The sequence below is a fragment of the Stereum hirsutum genome (genome assembly GCF_000264905.1).
Source record: "Stereum hirsutum FP-91666 SS1 unplaced genomic scaffold STEHIscaffold_10, whole genome shotgun sequence".
Classification (NCBI taxonomy): Eukaryota; Fungi; Basidiomycota; class Agaricomycetes; order Russulales; family Stereaceae; genus Stereum; species Stereum hirsutum.
This window is the reverse complement of record NW_006763140.1, coordinates 984,725-1,001,769: the sequence shown is the minus strand read 5'-3', so window position 1 is coordinate 1,001,769 and position 17,045 is coordinate 984,725. Positions and strand designations below refer to the sequence as shown.

The following is a 17,045-nucleotide window of genomic DNA, read 5'->3' as shown; positions in this document are numbered from 1 at the left end:
GTATCGATTACTGACCAAACGCGTTCAAAACCATGACCACGGACTCTGCATCGCATTTCTGACCACATCATACGGCTCAAATGACCCCTCACAATGGACTGCAAAGTCATCATGCTAGTATATATCTGAATCTACTTTCAATCTCTGACCGTTCACGCCTCATCATTTTCACTTACCCACTGACCTCCCATTCTCGTACATCCTTTCCGCTGCAATTCATATGCAAAGTTTGTTCGTGGTACACGTCTAGCATACTAATTCTACATAGCCCCGGAGGGAGTGGAGATCCTTATTTGCTTGCATTTCTTCTGTATATATATGACACCTTACGTTTCATGACCTATCACCCATCACGGCCGTGCGAGTACTTATGGCTTGTTTTATTTATACCCATGCTCTGCATGTTTTTAGATCCGGAGTCCCCGATTGATTGCACTCATCCCACAGAACTGATGCAGTCAGACAGGACACGCATATCAGTACGAAATCAGATGGCAGGTTCATACATGATGCCCCCGGTCCTACATACTTCGAGTCACCCGCTCACGACGTCGCCACCTTCAGAACCACCCTCACGAACGCCATCAAAATCAAGACAGGCAAGAACAGCAAAGCAAGCAACATCTTCCAACTAAACAGACCTTTCACGTCCTTGAGAACCGCCCATATATACTCGTTCCCCGTCGCACTGTAAAGTGTAATTCATCATCAGCCTCAGCGCGCCACCGCCACACCACGGCGCTAAAAACGGAGATCAACGCACCTCTGGATCCAAGAAACCCGCTTATTCATAACCTCATACACTCCGCTCTTCATAACCTCCTTCTCCAACCTCAACACTGGTCCGTCATCTAACAACAAATACGCAGAACCGCTCGTGGACATATCGGGGTCCGTGGCGGCGTTGAAGATTGCGTATGCGATGCGGAGGACAGGGGCGAGTGGGACTCCGGCGACGAAGAGCTTGGTAGGCGTGTCGAGGATGTTGGTATCTATCGAGTCGATGGGGTGGTCAGGTTATGAGAATAAAGAGAAAATTGGAGAAGAACGGACTGACCTGCGTACCAGGGATGTATGCAGGATACCCGGATGTGCTTCGTTTCGGGTTGTCCAGGGAGCGAGGCTGAGAGGTTACGCATCGTGCCCAACATGGCATGCTTAGATGCTCCGTAAAGAGGAGGACCGAATGGCAGGGAAATCCAGGAGGCTACAGAAAACAAGCGTAGTAAGTTGAACATGAGGTGGAAGGACTTGCGGAGGGAGGTCGATGATCACCAACCTAAGGATCCCATTACGACTAGAGACTTCAGATCCTGCGGGGTAGACTTCTTCACGAAATAATATAACGCGAGCCGTATGGCTAACAGAGTAAAAGGTCCTCAGTATACATGCTTGGTCGTGCATCAAAACAAGACAAGAAGGGAGAAATGTTCAGGCTCACTATACAGCGCTCCGTAGACATTGACGTCGATTACCTTCAGGGATGGTGGCTGAAGGCGTCCATCAGAGCCCTTCAGTTCGCCAGTCCACGAGTCCGTGAGCTTGTCGAGTATACCGGCGTTGACGACCTGTGAGTATAAATAACTTCAATTAGGGCCCAATATTTCGACACCGTGCGGTATTGTGATGGGAGGAACCTACGACGACGTCCACCGATCCATACCGCGACAGGGCGAGCTCAAACATGGACACCTGATCGTCCCAGCTGGTGACATCACAGCGTATAAAGACCGCATCACTATATTCCCGTCCAAACGACCAGAAAATAACGACATGAATGACGACAAGCATGTATGTAGACGTCAGAAGTGGACGTACCCTCCGGCGCTGGTAATGTTCTCCACGACACCCATGCCCGCCTTCTCGTCCACATCTCCGATGACGATTTTCGCACTACATGTGGTATCAAGAGTGTGTTCGAGGTGAATTAGACGTTCCAGCGGAACTCACTGTTCTGCTGAATAAATTCAACAAATGATGTACTTACCCATACTGTGCGAACAGAATGCACGATTCCTTGCCTATACCACTCGCGCCCCCTACGTATAAAAATCCATCGCATACCTTACTGTCAGCTCATGATCGGGGACTAAGCATACCAACGCACCCGTGACGATCACAACTTTATCCTGCACTCTATCAGCATGGACCAAAAGCAGGTCGTCTGTCAGTGTCGTCATCTATGAATCGCGGTGAATTTTAACAAAATCGACGTCGAAAACGTGGGGGTGGAAAAGTGTTGGAACTGACATCGTCCTAAGAGTAGTATACGAGGGCTCCTCGAACGCCTGACTCCCTCGTCTCTGTTTATGTATGGTGTGAGAATGGAGTGTAGACTGGAAGGAGTGCCGGCACAGGGGCCGAGGTAGGGCCGGATGAGTGGAAGCAATGCGATCTCTGTGAGGCACTGAGGCATAAATCAGTGACAGCAGGAGCCGAGGCGAGGGCGAACGTAGTGCGAGGGAAATGCGTTCGTTTTTAAGGAGTTGAGGCGTAAGTCCTTGTATACACATGACCATAATTGTGCAGGCGAAACAACTTCCACAAGGTTATAGTTATAGAACTATTCGGGGAGTCGAAGCATAGGGCAAAGGAGAGCGCCCCCGACGGACGATGAAGGTTTGAGAGCAGACCATGGTCTGTCCGGATTTGAGATAGTGAGTAATAATAACACTCTGTGCACACACTACCTCCTTTGACCGCGGTCCAAAAGTGCGAGAGACGAGATTTTACGTACTACCTTACCGCCGTCATGTGTACAGGCAGTGTGGACGATGAACCATATCGCAAGTCCATCATCGTCGGAAGGCCATGGAAGAGGAAGCTATCGTAAGAAGACAATAAATGCATCGTTGAGCGCTGAGCGCCCAGCGTTCCATGTTCAGCACTACCGGACTCAGTCGAGGTATCGCCTTGGGTCATGTTTTCCGGAGGGAACATGGATGATCCCAGACTCCCAGCATTGCGTCCAAACCCCACGAATACGCAAGATATGCCGTATGGCATCGAAGTGTTGTGACGTTGAATAACGCCCGACGCTTGCATCAATTGTTGCTGCAGAGGATTCGATGGGCACGGCAACACTGGATGATGATCGAAGTGGATGACGTCCTGTAGCGAAAAGTGCATATCTATTCCACGCTACCACTGCAAACGCGATCTGCTGGCCGATGTCGTCCAGCGACCAACCATTGGGATGCAATGATCACTTCCGAAGTCCGCAAGACAGAGGGCCGCGTCGAATAAACATCTCTCCCCTACGGAAAGTCATCATCAGCCAGCGGACGCATCATACTTACACCCAATCCATAAAACCCGCACAACCCCCACGTATCCTTCTCCCCCACATCCTACCTCCCCCCTCCCCCCCTCTCCATCTCCCTCCCTAACAACTCCCCAGAAACCTCCCTCCCCAATCTCTCCACCGCATCCTGCACGACCTCCGTGACCCTCTTCCTAATCACACCTCTCCTCCTCTCTTCTTCGCCTCCTAGATCTAGACTGAGACTGTCTGCCTGAACCTGTGATACGACCCAGCTCTGGCTATAGCTAGGGCCTCCGTCTATGTCCGATGAAGCTGCTGTGGGAGAGTGTTGCGGCTGGGACTGGCGTTGTGACTGGGCCTGGGATTGTGAGAGAAACATGGTCGCGGGGGAATGAGGGCCACGAAGCGCGTTCGTGATGTCTTCGGGGTTTATGGGAGTCCCAAACGTAATACTAATAGGAACAGGGGCGGCGAAAGGCGGTATGCGAGGGATGAAGTTGAATGGGGCGGGTCGGCCCTCGGGCATTAGTTTGTCGAACCCTGTTGGAGTTGGATGGTCGAATGAGTATGGGTATATTACGAGGGGGAAGAGTGAACGGGCGGGAGAGTAGAGAGGGAGAGGAGGAGGAGGAGGAGGAGGAGGGAGACGTACCGGTGATCCACATTGGTATTATCATGGGCGGACGGGGAGTTTCCATGATGATACGACCGCTGGACAAATATTACGCGCATCAGTATTGAGATGAAATAGATGGATGGACCAAAAATAAAAGGGAAGTAGAAAGGGAAGTGGAAAGGGAAGAGGAGGACTGACATGCCCCATTTAAATCTCCTCAGCTTCGCACGTCCGTTCTCGACGATATACGTCTTCGGCTGACATACCCTCCCCTCACCAAATAGATGGACCTGTCCAACCTTCGTCACGACATGCTCCTGCTCTGGGAGAACGGATAAAACAGACGTACCCAGTCACCCTGGCTCAGTTTTGAGATGGCTGTGTCAACTGAGGGTTGATAGACGCCTCTACCGCGAAAGGTCTCGAGTACTTGGCCGTTCCGAAAGAATGTGGAGAAGACACTTCCTGCCGACGATCTCGTCAGTACGTGCCATCCGAGGACGAATGCAGGGGATATGAAGGGGAAGGCAAGTGTGCTCACGGATTGGTGAACATGATGTCGTGAGCGCCGAGGGACCAACGGGTGAGACGCGGCGAGAGGTATGTTTGTGTTGGCATGATACCCCATGTTACAGGATCGTCCAGTCTAGTGGCCGTTTTCGCGCGTTAGTGTACTCTCTGCTATACCTATAGGAGGAACGAGTGACATACGTGGAAATGTGATTTGAGACTGAACACCAGCTGAATATCAATCAAAGGAAACGTGGGTAGCAGAAAGAGAAGCAGTAGACTCACCAGTAACGATACCCGTACCCTCCTTCCTTTTCTCCTCGTCTTTCAACGCGTCAAGAAGGATGTGATGGTTGTTGACGGTAAGCTCGCACAATCCAAGGTTTAAGAAAGCTTTGCACGTGAGACCGATGGTGGCCACCGTGGCAGTTGAAAGTAGATTGCGCATGTACCGCGCAAGGGAGATGGTCGGATGAATATTATATGGTCGTCTAGAGATATTCTAATGCGGCAACTTTTGAGGTAGAGTTCCAGGTAAGACACAGTACCTTTCGGTCCGTGTAAGGTGAGCATTTGGATGATGACTTCGATGATGGGCGTAGAACAGACACACACTTGTCTGGGTATAGTCTATAGGCTCCTACGGACAACGTAGAAAATTGGCGATGAATATTTTAAATAGCGTGCTCGAAGCAACCACTGCACGCCACACGGGCAGTTGGAAGAGGAGGAAGAGGTGACGTCGGAAGGAGCCGAAAGGGCTACCGCGAATTATAGCGCAAGCCGACATCAGCACCACTTCTATTACCGCCGTCTGCTATCCCCTTCCACCCATTTCCCTGGTTATGTTTTAGAGGTCCTAACAATGACACAAACAAAAGACAAGCACTACTGGACCCAGCTGAGGTCGGCCTTGACCAGCGGAGCATGGGGTTCATCTGCACCTGCTAAAGCGTACAACGGCACACCCACGTCCTGGCCAGAACTCTTCCGTAAATTCAATAAACACAACCATGGCTTCACCGAGGTCGTCGAGATCGCGTCTCAGACGCAGGCACTCGCGCTGCAGATTGCTGGAGGAACGGCAGACACGGACTTGGACGGCGAGGCACGACGGCGGAGTGGGCCACTCGCGCTGGACGAGGAGTGCATCGTGGACGAGGGCAGGAGGGACGAAGCCAGGGCTGGCTTCGAGACGCTGAAGAAGCTGGAAGCAGGCTCGCCCAAGTCGGACGTACGTCTTTCTCTGTGTTTTATGCGTTAGGCACCCATTCATTCATGCCCAGTCGTTGAAACTTGCGCTAGCGTACTATGCGTACGCGCTCGGACAGCCCGAAGAATGTGTCCAGTATATTCTTCAGGTGCGGGATTTGGCCGATTACCAGAGTCGAATGGACCCGGCCTCATCTGTCAGGACGACGTCGACGCTTCAGGTGCCGCCTTCGGTGACTGCGACCACGACCAGCTCCACGGCCTCGTTCACCGGCAGCTTCGTCACCTCGGACTCGACGACTACGATTGCGGACATCAACGATGGAAAGGCATGGGCCATGACCGAGCTTTTCCGCTCCGTCTGTCTGCAAGGTAGTCCATGAATCGCACTCAGTAGACATCACTATCTAATTTGTCCCTGCAGGAATGTCCTACGAGAAAACGGGCTCCTCGCCACAAACGATCCTCCAAACCTACCTTCCCGCCACCCAACTCCTCCCCGCCCTCGAAGCCGACATCTCTCGCGTATCCCCCTCCAACCCATCCAACCCCGCCTCAGGCCACGGCCATGGCCGCCTCGACGTGCCCTCCTTCACGCGCTACCGCGAGCTCTGGCGCTGGGTCGAACGACTCCTCTGGCGCGCCATCATCATCGCCTCACACTCCTGTCCCCTCGGTTCCCCCGACGAACAGATCCTCTTCCAATTATTCACGCAATATCAGAGCTGTAGTGCCCGATGGCCACCGTCGTTTCGTTCTGAGCATCGTTCGACCGTGTCGACGTTACATCTTCGCGCTCTCATCATCCGCAGCCGTTTACCGGGCTCTGCACCGTTATCTTCTTCCTCCGCCGCATCCGTCAGGACGACGAGCTCGCAGGAGACGGTTGCGTGGTTGCCTATCGCACGTCGGGTGGTGAGGGATTATAGGGACGTCTTGACTGCGTGTACGCAGTTCCCAAAGGCGGGGACGCGGAACGTGAAGGTAGAGGAGTTTGTCGATCTTTGTGTGGCGGTTTGGGAAGCTAGTGGCGCCGCGGGGGAACATGCAGGTTGGGTCATCGACGTACGTCTTTCCTCTTTCCGTGTTTATGCCGCACTACCCTACTTACTGAGACTGTTCTGTCCGTCCATTAAGGTCCTATGGTGGGCCACACGCCTCACATTCAACTCCTATCGCATATTCCGACACATGTCCCGTCTCTTTGCTGCCGCGGGCGACCCTGAACTCGCGAAACGGACGCTGAGGCTATACGCCACCGTCGTCGAAAAAGCGCGCGAAGCAGGAGAACAATCGGTCGCAGACGCTGACACAGATGAGAACTGGGTGATGACGCTCGTGGACGGGTCGAGGATGCTGTGTAGGCTTGCGTTGGCGGAGGAGTCGGGGCGGGATGTGAGGGGGATCGAGGATGTGAGGGAGGCGGGGAAGATGATTAGTAAGGCGAAGGGGAGGTTAAGGGAGGGTGACGGTGACGGTGAGAGGGAGAGGGAGTTGAGGGGGAGCGTGATGTTGGCGGAGGGCGTCTGGGAGACTGTTATGGCGATCAAAGGTTCGCTTTGCTTTATCTTCGCGTGGATCGAGGTGATCGTCAGTAGCTGATGTTTTCGCACTTCGGGGGTTGCATATAGAGCAGGATCACCTCACTCGACCCGAACGCCTCACAAACGCACTCACCCTCTTCGAATCCTCAATTTCCACTCATCCCACAGCACAGGGCTATTACCACCTCGCCCTCGCGCTTTCACAAGCCATACCCAACCGCGACCTCGACCGGGCCATCGAATGCGCGCGTGCGGCCGTCGAGGCGGAACCGACGGAGATGCGGTACTGGCATTTATTGGGTCTGTTGTTGGTCATGGCGGAGGATTGGAGGGGGGCGAATACGGTGTTGGAGGTGGGGGCGCAGATTGGGGAGGAGGGAGAGGTGTTTGGAGGAGGGGGTGGGGGTGGGGGGGTTGCTGCTGCTGCGGTGAATGAACATGTGCTAGGGAACGGGAATGGGAATGAGGAGGCAGATGGGACTACCACTTACACCACGGCCACGGAGTCGAGCACGATCGAAACGAACGGGGGAGAGACTAGCACTCCCAGTGAAGCGGAATCCACCGCCACCGCCACTCCAACCTCACATCTTCCAACGAATCAACCAACTCGACCTCCCGAACCCACAGCCACGTCCATACCCCTTCTAGACCCCAAAGCAACTGATATACCCCGCGCGAGCTCGCTACTAGCTCCCCTGAAAGGCCATCCGACACCTTCGAGGATGGAGCGGTTCGAGCAGGCGGTGCAGTTAAGGATGACGGAGTTGGCGCTGGCGGAGCTGAGAGAGGGAGCGGAGGGCGCGGGGGAGAAGTGGGTGGAGGTGTTTGGGTGGTTTGCGGAGAGGAAGGGGATGGTGAGGGAGCATCAGCAGAGCCGTACGTTCATTTCATTTCCCCTTCTCATCCTGATAAAAACTACATTCAGATTGAAGACTGATTCGGGTTGGTGTTGTAGAGCGAACCTCGATCGATACGACGAGGCGGTCTGTGGATATTAATATTAAGATCCAGACCGAGGGGTCGGAACATCATCAGCATGATACGGCGCACCAGACAAGCGATACGTATCCTGGACCCGCGCTTACCATCACCGTCGCCTCACCAGGACAAGCGGACGGTCAAATCGTAGCGGTCGATGGCTCTGAGCGACCTTCGATAGGGACGGACAGGCCGTCACTGGATGGAAGTGTAGGTTCGAAGGACACGACGAAGGAGAAGGGCAACGCGGGGAAGAAGATGCAGAAGATGTTGAAGAATGGGGTGCATCAGAGTCATAGGCGGATTACGACGATTAGCAAGAGGATCGGACATGGGGTGCAGAAGGGCGGGAATTTGAGGAGGCCGAATTCGACGCCCAGTGCGTATAACCCATTTCCTAAGATTCGCGGGTGCCGATGCTGACTATCTGTCGTCGAGCTTAGACTTCCAGTCGTTGCTCAGCCAACAGTATCAAGCCTCTTCAATCCACTCACGTCGGCAGTTCAGTCCGTTCGCGTCCACGCAGGACGTCACTAGGCCAGAATCTCCTCCGCCACCGCCACCGCCACAATCTGTGCCTCCGCGCGATCGCGGAGAACGTTCGAAGAGAGAGCGAAGGATGTTGAGCGATTTGTGGTTGATGAGTGCCGCGACGTTTCGGAGATCGGGGAAGATTGAACAGGCGAGGGGTGCGATCCAGGAAGCTGAAGTTCGAGACGACGAAAATCCTGGAGTATGGGTCCAGGTGCGTCACCACATCTCTCCTCTAACTCTGTTCATCTCGCAGCTCGAGTCTCACCCACATATCATATTATGTGTTTTTAGCTCGGCCTATACCACATGGCCCTCAACCACCCACAACGCGCCATTCAAGCCTTCCAAAAAGCCCTCTTCATCTCACCCGACCACATCCCCGCCACGATCCATCTCTGTCAAGTCTACCTCGGGCTCTACACCCCCTCGGGTTTCGAGCCCAACACCACCCACCCTGCCCCGAAACGCGACAACATCGACCTCGCGGCGGGGCTGCTTTCGGACCTGACGAAGGGAGTGGGCTGGGACTGTGCGGAGGCGTGGTACTTTTTGGGGAGGGCGAATGGGCTGAGGGGGATGAGGGAGAGGGAGAGGGAGTGTTTGAGTTATGCGTTGGGGTTGGCTGAGGGGAGGCCGTTGAGGGATTTGGGTGTTGCGGTGGGGTGGTGTTTGTGATGAGGGTGTCGGTGATGGGATGGACAGTCTGCTCAACTTACAGCAACAAATTATTGAGATACCCTTATACAGCATCGCCTCATGTCGCGTTGATTACTGAACGATCAATATTTTAATGTTCGTAAAGACCTCTTTGCATACAGGAGAGAACGATATGGAATGACGTGGCGACACGCAGCGCTCTATTAGGTCCAGAGTATAAAGGTTAAGAGAATCGTATTACTGTCTGCTGCTATTTCTGATTCGACGAAAAGAAGTGCATGGGTGGTTTCGCTTTGGAGGTTGAGTGATAGGTGTATACTGTGTGTGATACAACGACTTCTATATCTCTGTAGACAATGGGTCCGTAAGCAAATGGAGCAACCTAGAGAGTTCGGACATGCACGGAATTATCGACCTACCTTCTACAATACAGGCTCAAAACTCTCCACATGATCATAGAACTCTGGTTGTGGCTCTCCAGTATCTTCTTCCTGGTCATCCGACTCTGAAGACGTTGCTCCCGAGTCCCCGGTGGCTTCACGCTCGTCTTCGTCCGCAACCTCCCTCTCCGTCGTATCGTCTACCTCTGGTGACGGGCTTGGAACGAGAGAGCACACCCATTTCTCGTCTCTTCGGAACCACAGCTGTCCCTTAGGAAGGATGATGGTCTGCAATGTCGGGCATGCTTCATGCCAACACTCTGCCAAGGAGGCCTCATCTGGGCCACTTTCCGATTCTCCCGACGCCATGTAAGTGATATATCGGAGCGCTTTGAAGTGCTCGAGACTCGGGGCTGAGGCTTGAAGAGCATCCTGAAAAGGGTCCATGGATTAGAGGGCGACTGTATGTAAATAAACCATCAAGGAAACGGGAATTCGTACAGAACTGTCCATTCCGAAAGGCGAGACGACGTGCAAGGCTTCAAGGAGGGGCATATACTTTGCAATGTTGAGGAAAAGCTCTGATGGCGGTATGGAGCCCAGGATAAGCACGGTCAGACGTTTGATGGGCGCCGAGGTACGCGTCACAGCTTTGAATGAGTAACAGTAATCTTCGGGGAATATCGAGAGCGAAAGTCCTGTGAGTGGGCGTCCTTTGGTCAACTGAGTGGGAAAAAAGGTGAGTGCTGGACCGAATGGCGGCACTTGATTTCCTAAATACCTCGACGAGAAGACCGGGGCTAGCATGTACAGTGCGACAGGTCGATAGGTGCGGGAGGGCACCTGGGGCGAGCTTGAAGGGGAAAATAGTTTGACACCCTCGCAGAGAGAGATGTCGGATGGTTGGCTGCCCATTCAGGAAGTCTGCTAGGGCGGGCACGAAGCTGATATGAACCCGTGAGCTAGCGTTAGATTGCGCGCGGAGCGAAAGAACAAAGGAACACAAACTGTAACGTGGTCGTGAACGTCTCCAATTGGAAAGGCACGTCCGGCGGTAAGACCCAAGCGTATCCATTGTCCTTTGCCGATAGGTCAAGAACTAATGACTTGAGCTGTGGCAGCGTCCGTAAGGCTCGATAGATCAAAGTTGTCAGGGCCTTCAGTGTCGTTATATTGCCGAGATGGATAAGCAAACTCTTCACGAAGTTATGTGGTGGCGGGCATCGTGAGGGCCGATCCTGGAGATAAGAAAATACCAGAGACTGCAACAGGCGTACAGTTCTGGGAGGAGTCCACGGCCGTAGGTTGCGATAAAGAAGGCGGATAGATAGAGCGTGGAAGTGGGAGTTAACCAACAGAAGACGGTAGAGTTCTGTGTGTCTGGCAGTGTCTAGTTCAGAGAAGATGTGGTCCACTATCTCGACCGGTAGTCGAGACGTTATTGCATGTGCCATCATAATTGGGGTTCCTGCACGAACAATGGGCAGAGCCAACACTGGTATGATAATTATCATCAGAACTGGCTTCAAGGCAGAAGTGATCCAGAAAATACTGCCTCCAAAAAGACGCACATTGGGTGGTAGAGGTCCACTGACACTTTGTATTACCGCCTGATAGAATAGAGACAGCTAGAGGTCTAGTGTAAAAATGACTTCAGTAGAGTATTTATAAGGAATATATCTATCGGAGATCCTTGTTCAGCCACAAGCGTCGCTTGCCAAAGGCTTCGCCATCAACCACTAGTATGGAAGTCGCCGCTCGACTCACCGGAATACAAATATTTCGAGTTGCTGCTAGTAAACGGATGAATGTCTCAACGATCCTGAGCTGAAGCGATTTTTGGCATTCGATTAGGATGCGTAACTCACCGTCGGAGAACTGTCTACCTCAGTAGCAATGCTGAGTCCACAGCGTGGAGTGGGAAACCAGAAGCGACAAACGGTTTATGGATCAAGTTTTCGGGATTTCAAATGCCACAATCGGAGTTTCATTGTCCTATCGGTCCGTGGCGCTGCCACGGTGCCACCTGCCTCCTTGTCCTCCACCTTCATCTGCTCATCATCACACTGACTGCTTCTTCCGAATTCTCAATCACTCTCGAGCAGTCAAGTCTGGGAGGACTTTTGCTCTGTCAAAATACGCATCCAGCCTTGATTTTCTCGTGTCTACCTAAAGTGTTCCATCTACAGTGGCTAACGCGATGACGCAAGCTCACAGAAGGCCATTCGAGTCTGTTGCAGAGAATCTTATGAAATTGGGGACGCTAGCACTGGATCATTTTCTGTACTCTCCATCAGTTGACCCACCTCTTCCCGATCCTTCCATATTTACCAATATTCCGACGCGTGAGCCACTGTCTTCGAGTTCAGCAACAGTACAGGAAGGAAATGCGGCGACTGTGACGCCGCTCATGGTCCTACATCAAGTCTGTTCACAAACCTTCGGAAACCTGGATCCATTGAAATACGAGATATTGGCAGAAGGCCCTCAAACGAGTGAGTTGGCATTGTGTGTTCAATGCCCCTTAATATTCACCCTCTTTGCAGAAAAAGCTTGTATCCTCACCATCTCTCGTCCAAATGGATCTTCCCGCTCTTACACTTGCAACGCGGAATTCTCTCGTAAGGCAGAAGCCAAAGCTGCTGTAGCGTCCGCGGCAATAGACCTGGGTGCTCTCGATTTTATCAGAGAAGGAGCTCCAGACCACGCCAGCATAAAGAGAGGTCTCATTCTTGCCCCTCTGGATGCGCCGAGCACTCTTGATCATGAGACTTCTCTTGAGGGAGAAGTCCGCCAAGATGCTGAGACTCATGTAGCAGTGAAGCAGATAGAGGATTGTGCTAAGGAATGGCGTGCTGGTCGCGTGAAGCCTTATTGGGTTGAGCTCTCGGAACAGAAGCTTGTAGGAAGCAAGTTGGAATTTCTCCGGTCGGTGTCCTTCTTATGCTGACGTTTATGATGTTCCACAGAAAGAGGTTGCGCATTGCGCATCCAGCTTTCACCTCACTCGGTGAAAGTATTCTCGACCCCTATCCAATACGGCGAGTACGCAGACGCCAAAATAGCCTGTGCTCTAGAAGCGATCAAACAGGGTGTCCTGGAGTTCATCATGCACGGGAATGGTCAGACACGCCCGGCTGACGCGAATCCGCTTCTCGAGCCGGACGAAGAACAAAACGCCTCCACATCATTATCTGCCGCTGTCTCCCTCCAAGGCTTTTTCGATTCTTTACCTCGACCTTTCCCTGAACCCATCGAAGGCAAGACTGTGCAGGACATCAACGCTCCGGCTTGGCTACACGGACTCGTGCAAGCTGCGAGAGGTGCTCGCTTACGATTGAATTTTATCTGGACTATAGAACCCAAATATGGCTGTGCGTAGTTATATTGCATTCCCTTGAACCATCGACTAATCGATCCAACAGTGCATGGTGCTGTGCTCCGCGTCGAGAGCCCTCATGATTGCAAGACATTTATGGTCGACCCAGGTTTTCCGAAACGCGTGGACGCCAAAACTGCCGTTTGTCTTCTCGCCATGTCCCAAGGCGTCGGGAAACACATTCGCCAACTTGGCGAAGAAGTCGGCAGTAAGATCACACCTGAGATGAGACAAGACGCACAATCTATCATACCTCTTCTCACCGCCGAATATATGAAGATCTGGCCCGAAAAATGTCCCGACCCGTATTCATACTCGAGAGAGCAGGACGGTAAATTTCTCCGAGCCCCTGTCTTGATATAGCCTCTGACTATGTGTCCTCAGCCATAGGATGCACCTTAACACTCCGCCTCTCGGAAGACGAACATCGCTCATGGACAGTGCAGCCAGAATATAGAAAAAATAACGACGCCAAAATCGCCGTCGCCATATCAGCTTTTCAAGAGGGCGCCATCGAGTATCTACGCTTCCGAGGCCAGTCACCGCCTCCCGGATACGTCGTTCAATTGCCGTCGAGAGTGGGTAATGCAGACGGTGGTACGAACGAGGTAACCGGGAAGAAGCGTAAGGCTCCCGGAGATTTCAATGATTCCGCGCAGAATAAGCGACAAAAGGGAGATTCTCGCGGCCATTCCTCTCGTTCGCCCACAAACCACCGTGACTTTAAAAAGTCGAAATACGACAGACGTGTTGGCGGGAAAGGCGCTTGGAGCAGGCCCAACCATGCCGGTCCTCCCTCAGGTAGTCGTGCGTCTGGTTCTTGGAACAGAGATACGCGACGACCTGACTGGGGACCCGCACACGGTGGCCCTGGGTTCGGTCAATATGATTCTCGTCCGGGACCGTCGGGTGGTTTGAACGGCGACACTATTCCCTATGTGCCTAAGCCCTATGGTGGCTTGCCTCCCCCTCCCCCTCCCGCTCTTCCGGCACACCTGCCTCATCCTCCTCATCTTGCTGTCCAGACTTCGAAAGAAGACACTCGTGCTCCGCCACCCAAGGCAGACCCACCGCGAAACGAAAGATCAGAGCGTATTTGGGAGCCTGGTCCACATGCTTCTGTTCCGCCGCGTCCACATCAGCCTTCGAAAGGCCAGCGTGGGCCTGAGACTAAACAGGGCCCTGCATCTACCCCGCACATGTATCAAACTGCGTCGACGAGGGAGCAGAAGAGGGACCACTCGCAGCATTATAATGAAAAACAGCAGCAGCAGCAGCGGACCTCTTCTTCCCGCCTCCCCGATGGTCCCCGTCGGAGTGTAGTTCCCTCGAAGCCTGTTGTCATTTCCTCTACTCCATCGACGAAATCGATGCCTGCTTCAAAAGCATTAACTCATACCGTTCCTGCCTCAAAATCAATGACTCCAGTCGTGTCCACGTCTAAAGCCGTCCCTCCTAGTGCTCCTCCGGTTGTAAGACAGCCCATCGCTCCACGGCCTGTTATGAAAGCTTCTGTGCCTCATACCACACATTCGGTAACCCAGGAGGCTGCAAAGAATAATTCGGCTCCGCCCGTCGCGTCTACCAGCGCGCCCTCAGTCCCAGGGGCAGTTCGACCTAAGCAGAGGACGATCGCTGCGCCGAGGGTCTCTGTACGTCCAGGGACATCTTCTGCAGACCGGCCCACTGCGACGAAACCCTCGGCGCCACAAGCGGTGTCTACTAGCGCGCCCTCAGCGACAGTTCCACCCGCGAAGGTGACGGCCACACCTATACCATCTCAGGCAAAGACCTCGTCATTCAGATCCGCTCTCCTTGGTGCGTCTAGTTCCCTTTCCCCGTGCTCTATTGGCATCTTTTTAGCTCACCGAGAGTACATGCCTCGGTACAGAATACTGCTCGAAGAACAGCCAAGCGCAGCCTCAATTCTTCAGTGCGGAAGATACTGGTAAGGCAGATGGTGGGAGCAAGCAGTACAAACTCTGGGCCGTCATGGGCAAGGAGAAGATGGAGCTGCCGAAGACGTTTCCGAATGTTGCGGAGGGCCACGAGCGGTTGGCGAAGCAGATTTTGAAAAGGATGCATGCGCAGAGTCAGAAGCCCAAGGCTTAGGCTTGATGGAAGGAAGGGATCTCGAGTTTATCCTCTATACTTTGTTTCGACGTTTTCTTGGATGCTGTCTTCGCCAGCAGTACTCTTGCTTTGAACAACGAATATTTGCAAGGGTTGTGGACATACTGCTACCTTTTCTTGAAACTTGACATGACGAGGTCTGAGGCTGGCTTACTTGGCGTTTCTCCGTGTTACCTGCATATACGCGCTATCGCATAGGTCCAAATGCATACAGTATTCTAGCTTACCTTCTTGGCTATTGGATGGTTTGAGGAGAGAAGACGCAGTGGATCGTGGCCCTAGAGACAGGAAGAAGGGCTCGAAGGTGACCGGAAGCAGGAGTGGAGGTGGTGAATGATGACGAGGATGATTGAGTGCAGCATTCATCGTTTATACTGGGAACAAATTTGTAGGATAAGAAGCCAGCGCAGGCATCCGTTTGGCTATGTATCAGAAAAGACTGATATACAGGAGTGTGACAGCAGAGTACATCTGGGAGGTGAGATCTGTCTCAACTCCCGGGCCCTACGGGCACACAGACATTCTCGCCATACAACGTATCGCGGCGAGGCATCAGTTTGCACATCCAAGAAATATTCAAAGTGGAACCTGGGAGATCACATCTCCTATCCACCTCTCTGCCACCACCACCACCTCCTCTTCGTCGTATTCGGCGTCAATCATGACAATTTCTTCAACTCATCCTCCACGGCCCCATTCCTCAACCAATCCACCGTCACGTCCTCCAAGTGATCATCGAAATCTCCAAACTTGTCCTGTAGGAGTCCTGGTGCGCGAGCCAGAGCCATGGACAAACGAAGGATATTTGACGAGAAATCCAAGGTGGAAGTTGATGGACGCCAGGACGCAGGAGTTGAAGATGAAGAGGGTAAATAGGGCTGATACGGTCGAACGGGAAGACACGATGTCAGATGAAGAAATATGTATCATGGTCCAGAAACACATACCACCAGAGGTGACTCCTCAGTAGTCAGCTTCCCGCCATCAACCTACGCAACCAAAAGCACGACGCTTTCAGCAAGCATTCCCGACATCACTGCGCCACAAGCCAACAAACACGTACCACAATGGCCACAGCGTCAGCGAATCCATCCCTAACACTCGACGCCACCCTCTCCCCCACAGGCTGTAATACGGCCTCCGTGATGCGGTCTGTGGCTTGATAGTACCCGACAAGTTTCAGGGCGCGACCTTCAGCATGGCTTCGAGCCTCCCTTCGCAAATAAAACACTCAGTCCTCAGTGTTTGTACGTCATGACGCGCGTCCAACGCGCCGAACGCGTTGACGGTAAAAGAGGGAAGTCCAAATGTGAAAAAGGGGTATGAATATACTCACCAAATCCAATCCAATTTCCATCATAGGGCTTAAGCTCGTCCAATGATGTAGCAACGGGATCGTGTCCACAATTTCTACCACACCTGACGAAGACGGTGATCCTAGGAGAACACCATTCACGGGCTGATGTGGGTGTTTGAGCGCGTGAAGAATTATTTTGGTGTAAGCCAAATCAGACACGGCATACGATGGTCCTGAAGACATGGTGCTAGAAGTCGACTCCGGGTCGATTCCGGTTGGGACTTGTGTAGATGTAGAGGGTCCTGCGTTGTCTAACTGCTGAGCGGTACCCTGGGTGGCGTCTGTGGCGGCAGTGGTGGCAGTCACGGCTGGAGTATGAGTTCGACGACGAGGGGATGGGGTAGGTCTGGCTGGTTGAGCGGTTGAGATGAGCATCTTCGTCTTGCTGTGCTTGTGGGAGGCGTGGGACTTCGGCATCTTCCTGATTTTGAACGGCGACGTCGACGGGAACAGCGAGCAGGTTTGCTACTGACCACT

At 53.0% G+C, this 17,045-nt stretch overlaps 6 protein-coding genes across 6 annotated transcripts; 2 read left to right on the top strand and 4 right to left on the bottom strand.

Moving 5' to 3' along the window:
• Positions 1 to 460: 460 nt before the first annotated feature.
• Positions 461 to 2,408, bottom strand: STEHIDRAFT_81714 (NAD-P-binding protein). Its single transcript, XM_007305756.1, has 10 exons — positions 2,251 to 2,408; positions 2,108 to 2,180; positions 1,988 to 2,039; positions 1,819 to 1,893; positions 1,642 to 1,738; positions 1,442 to 1,568; positions 1,280 to 1,360; positions 1,058 to 1,207; positions 764 to 992; positions 461 to 688 (listed from the first exon to the last, which is right to left on the bottom strand). The coding sequence occupies exons 2-10, from the start codon at positions 2,178 to 2,180 to the stop codon at positions 544 to 546; spliced, it is 1,029 nt and encodes a 342-aa protein (XP_007305818.1). The 5' UTR covers positions 2,251 to 2,408; the 3' UTR covers positions 461 to 543.
• A 942-nt stretch (positions 2,409 to 3,350) lies between these two features.
• STEHIDRAFT_61093 (acyltransferase-domain-containing protein) lies at positions 3,351 to 4,839 on the bottom strand (the record flags this gene model as incomplete). Its single annotated transcript, XM_007305736.1, has 7 exons — positions 3,351 to 3,805; positions 3,918 to 3,976; positions 4,080 to 4,171; positions 4,231 to 4,342; positions 4,423 to 4,527; positions 4,593 to 4,611; positions 4,677 to 4,839. 7 exons carry the CDS (start codon positions 4,837 to 4,839, stop codon positions 3,351 to 3,353), a joined length of 1,005 nt encoding a protein of 334 aa, XP_007305798.1.
• A 376-nt stretch (positions 4,840 to 5,215) lies between these two features.
• On the top strand, positions 5,216 to 9,466 carry STEHIDRAFT_140442 (uncharacterized protein). The gene is made up of 8 exons (XM_007306023.1): positions 5,216 to 5,625; positions 5,678 to 5,975; positions 6,028 to 6,668; positions 6,741 to 7,155; positions 7,235 to 8,026; positions 8,106 to 8,507; positions 8,572 to 8,873; positions 8,954 to 9,466. The coding sequence occupies exons 1-8, from the start codon at positions 5,257 to 5,259 to the stop codon at positions 9,335 to 9,337; spliced, it is 3,603 nt and encodes a 1,200-aa protein (XP_007306085.1). The 5' UTR covers positions 5,216 to 5,256; the 3' UTR covers positions 9,338 to 9,466.
• Positions 9,467 to 9,741: 275 nt separating this feature from the next.
• Positions 9,742 to 11,153, bottom strand: STEHIDRAFT_60224 (uncharacterized protein; the record flags this gene model as incomplete). The annotated part of the gene is made up of 4 exons (XM_007305677.1): positions 9,742 to 10,131; positions 10,201 to 10,422; positions 10,481 to 10,643; positions 10,708 to 11,153. 4 exons carry the CDS (start codon positions 11,151 to 11,153, stop codon positions 9,742 to 9,744), a joined length of 1,221 nt encoding a protein of 406 aa, XP_007305739.1.
• A 956-nt stretch (positions 11,154 to 12,109) lies between these two features.
• Positions 12,110 to 15,286, top strand: STEHIDRAFT_169798 (uncharacterized protein; the record flags this gene model as incomplete). The annotated part of the gene is made up of 6 exons (XM_007306022.1): positions 12,110 to 12,194; positions 12,246 to 12,627; positions 12,673 to 13,073; positions 13,125 to 13,409; positions 13,463 to 14,896; positions 14,970 to 15,286. The coding sequence occupies 6 exons, from the start codon at positions 12,110 to 12,112 to the stop codon at positions 15,188 to 15,190; spliced, it is 2,808 nt and encodes a 935-aa protein (XP_007306084.1). The 3' UTR covers positions 15,191 to 15,286.
• A 584-nt stretch (positions 15,287 to 15,870) lies between these two features.
• On the bottom strand, positions 15,871 to 16,751 carry STEHIDRAFT_60287 (UPF0172-domain-containing protein; the record flags this gene model as incomplete). The annotated part of the gene is made up of 4 exons (XM_007305680.1): positions 15,871 to 16,089; positions 16,153 to 16,200; positions 16,275 to 16,421; positions 16,548 to 16,751. The coding sequence occupies 4 exons, from the start codon at positions 16,749 to 16,751 to the stop codon at positions 15,871 to 15,873; spliced, it is 618 nt and encodes a 205-aa protein (XP_007305742.1).
• Between the last annotated feature and the right edge of the window lie 294 nt (positions 16,752 to 17,045).

What these genes read in the sequence shown, in the direction of transcription:
- STEHIDRAFT_140442 (XM_007306023.1), top strand. Translation starts at nt 5,257, where the DNA reads ATGACACAAACAAAAGACAAGCACTACTGGACCCAGCTGAGGTCGGCC. An exon ending in GACTGTTATGGCGATCAAAG is followed by an intron (nt 7,156 to 7,234) that starts GTTCGCTTTGCT and finishes GGTTGCATATAG; the next exon opens with AGCAGGATCACCTCACTCGA. An exon ending in ATCCTGGAGTATGGGTCCAG is followed by an intron (nt 8,874 to 8,953) that starts GTGCGTCACCAC and finishes ATGTGTTTTTAG; the next exon opens with CTCGGCCTATACCACATGGC.
- STEHIDRAFT_81714 (XM_007305756.1), bottom strand. Translation starts at nt 2,180, where the DNA reads ATGACGACACTGACAGACGACCTGCTTTTGGTCCATGCTGATAGAGTG. An exon ending in ATTCTGTTCGCACAGTATGG is followed by an intron (nt 1,894 to 1,987) that starts GTAAGTACATCA and finishes TACCACATGTAG; the next exon opens with TGCGAAAATCGTCATCGGAG. An exon ending in CGGGTTTCTTGGATCCAGAG is followed by an intron (nt 689 to 763) that starts GTGCGTTGATCT and finishes TACACTTTACAG; the next exon opens with TGCGACGGGGAACGAGTATA.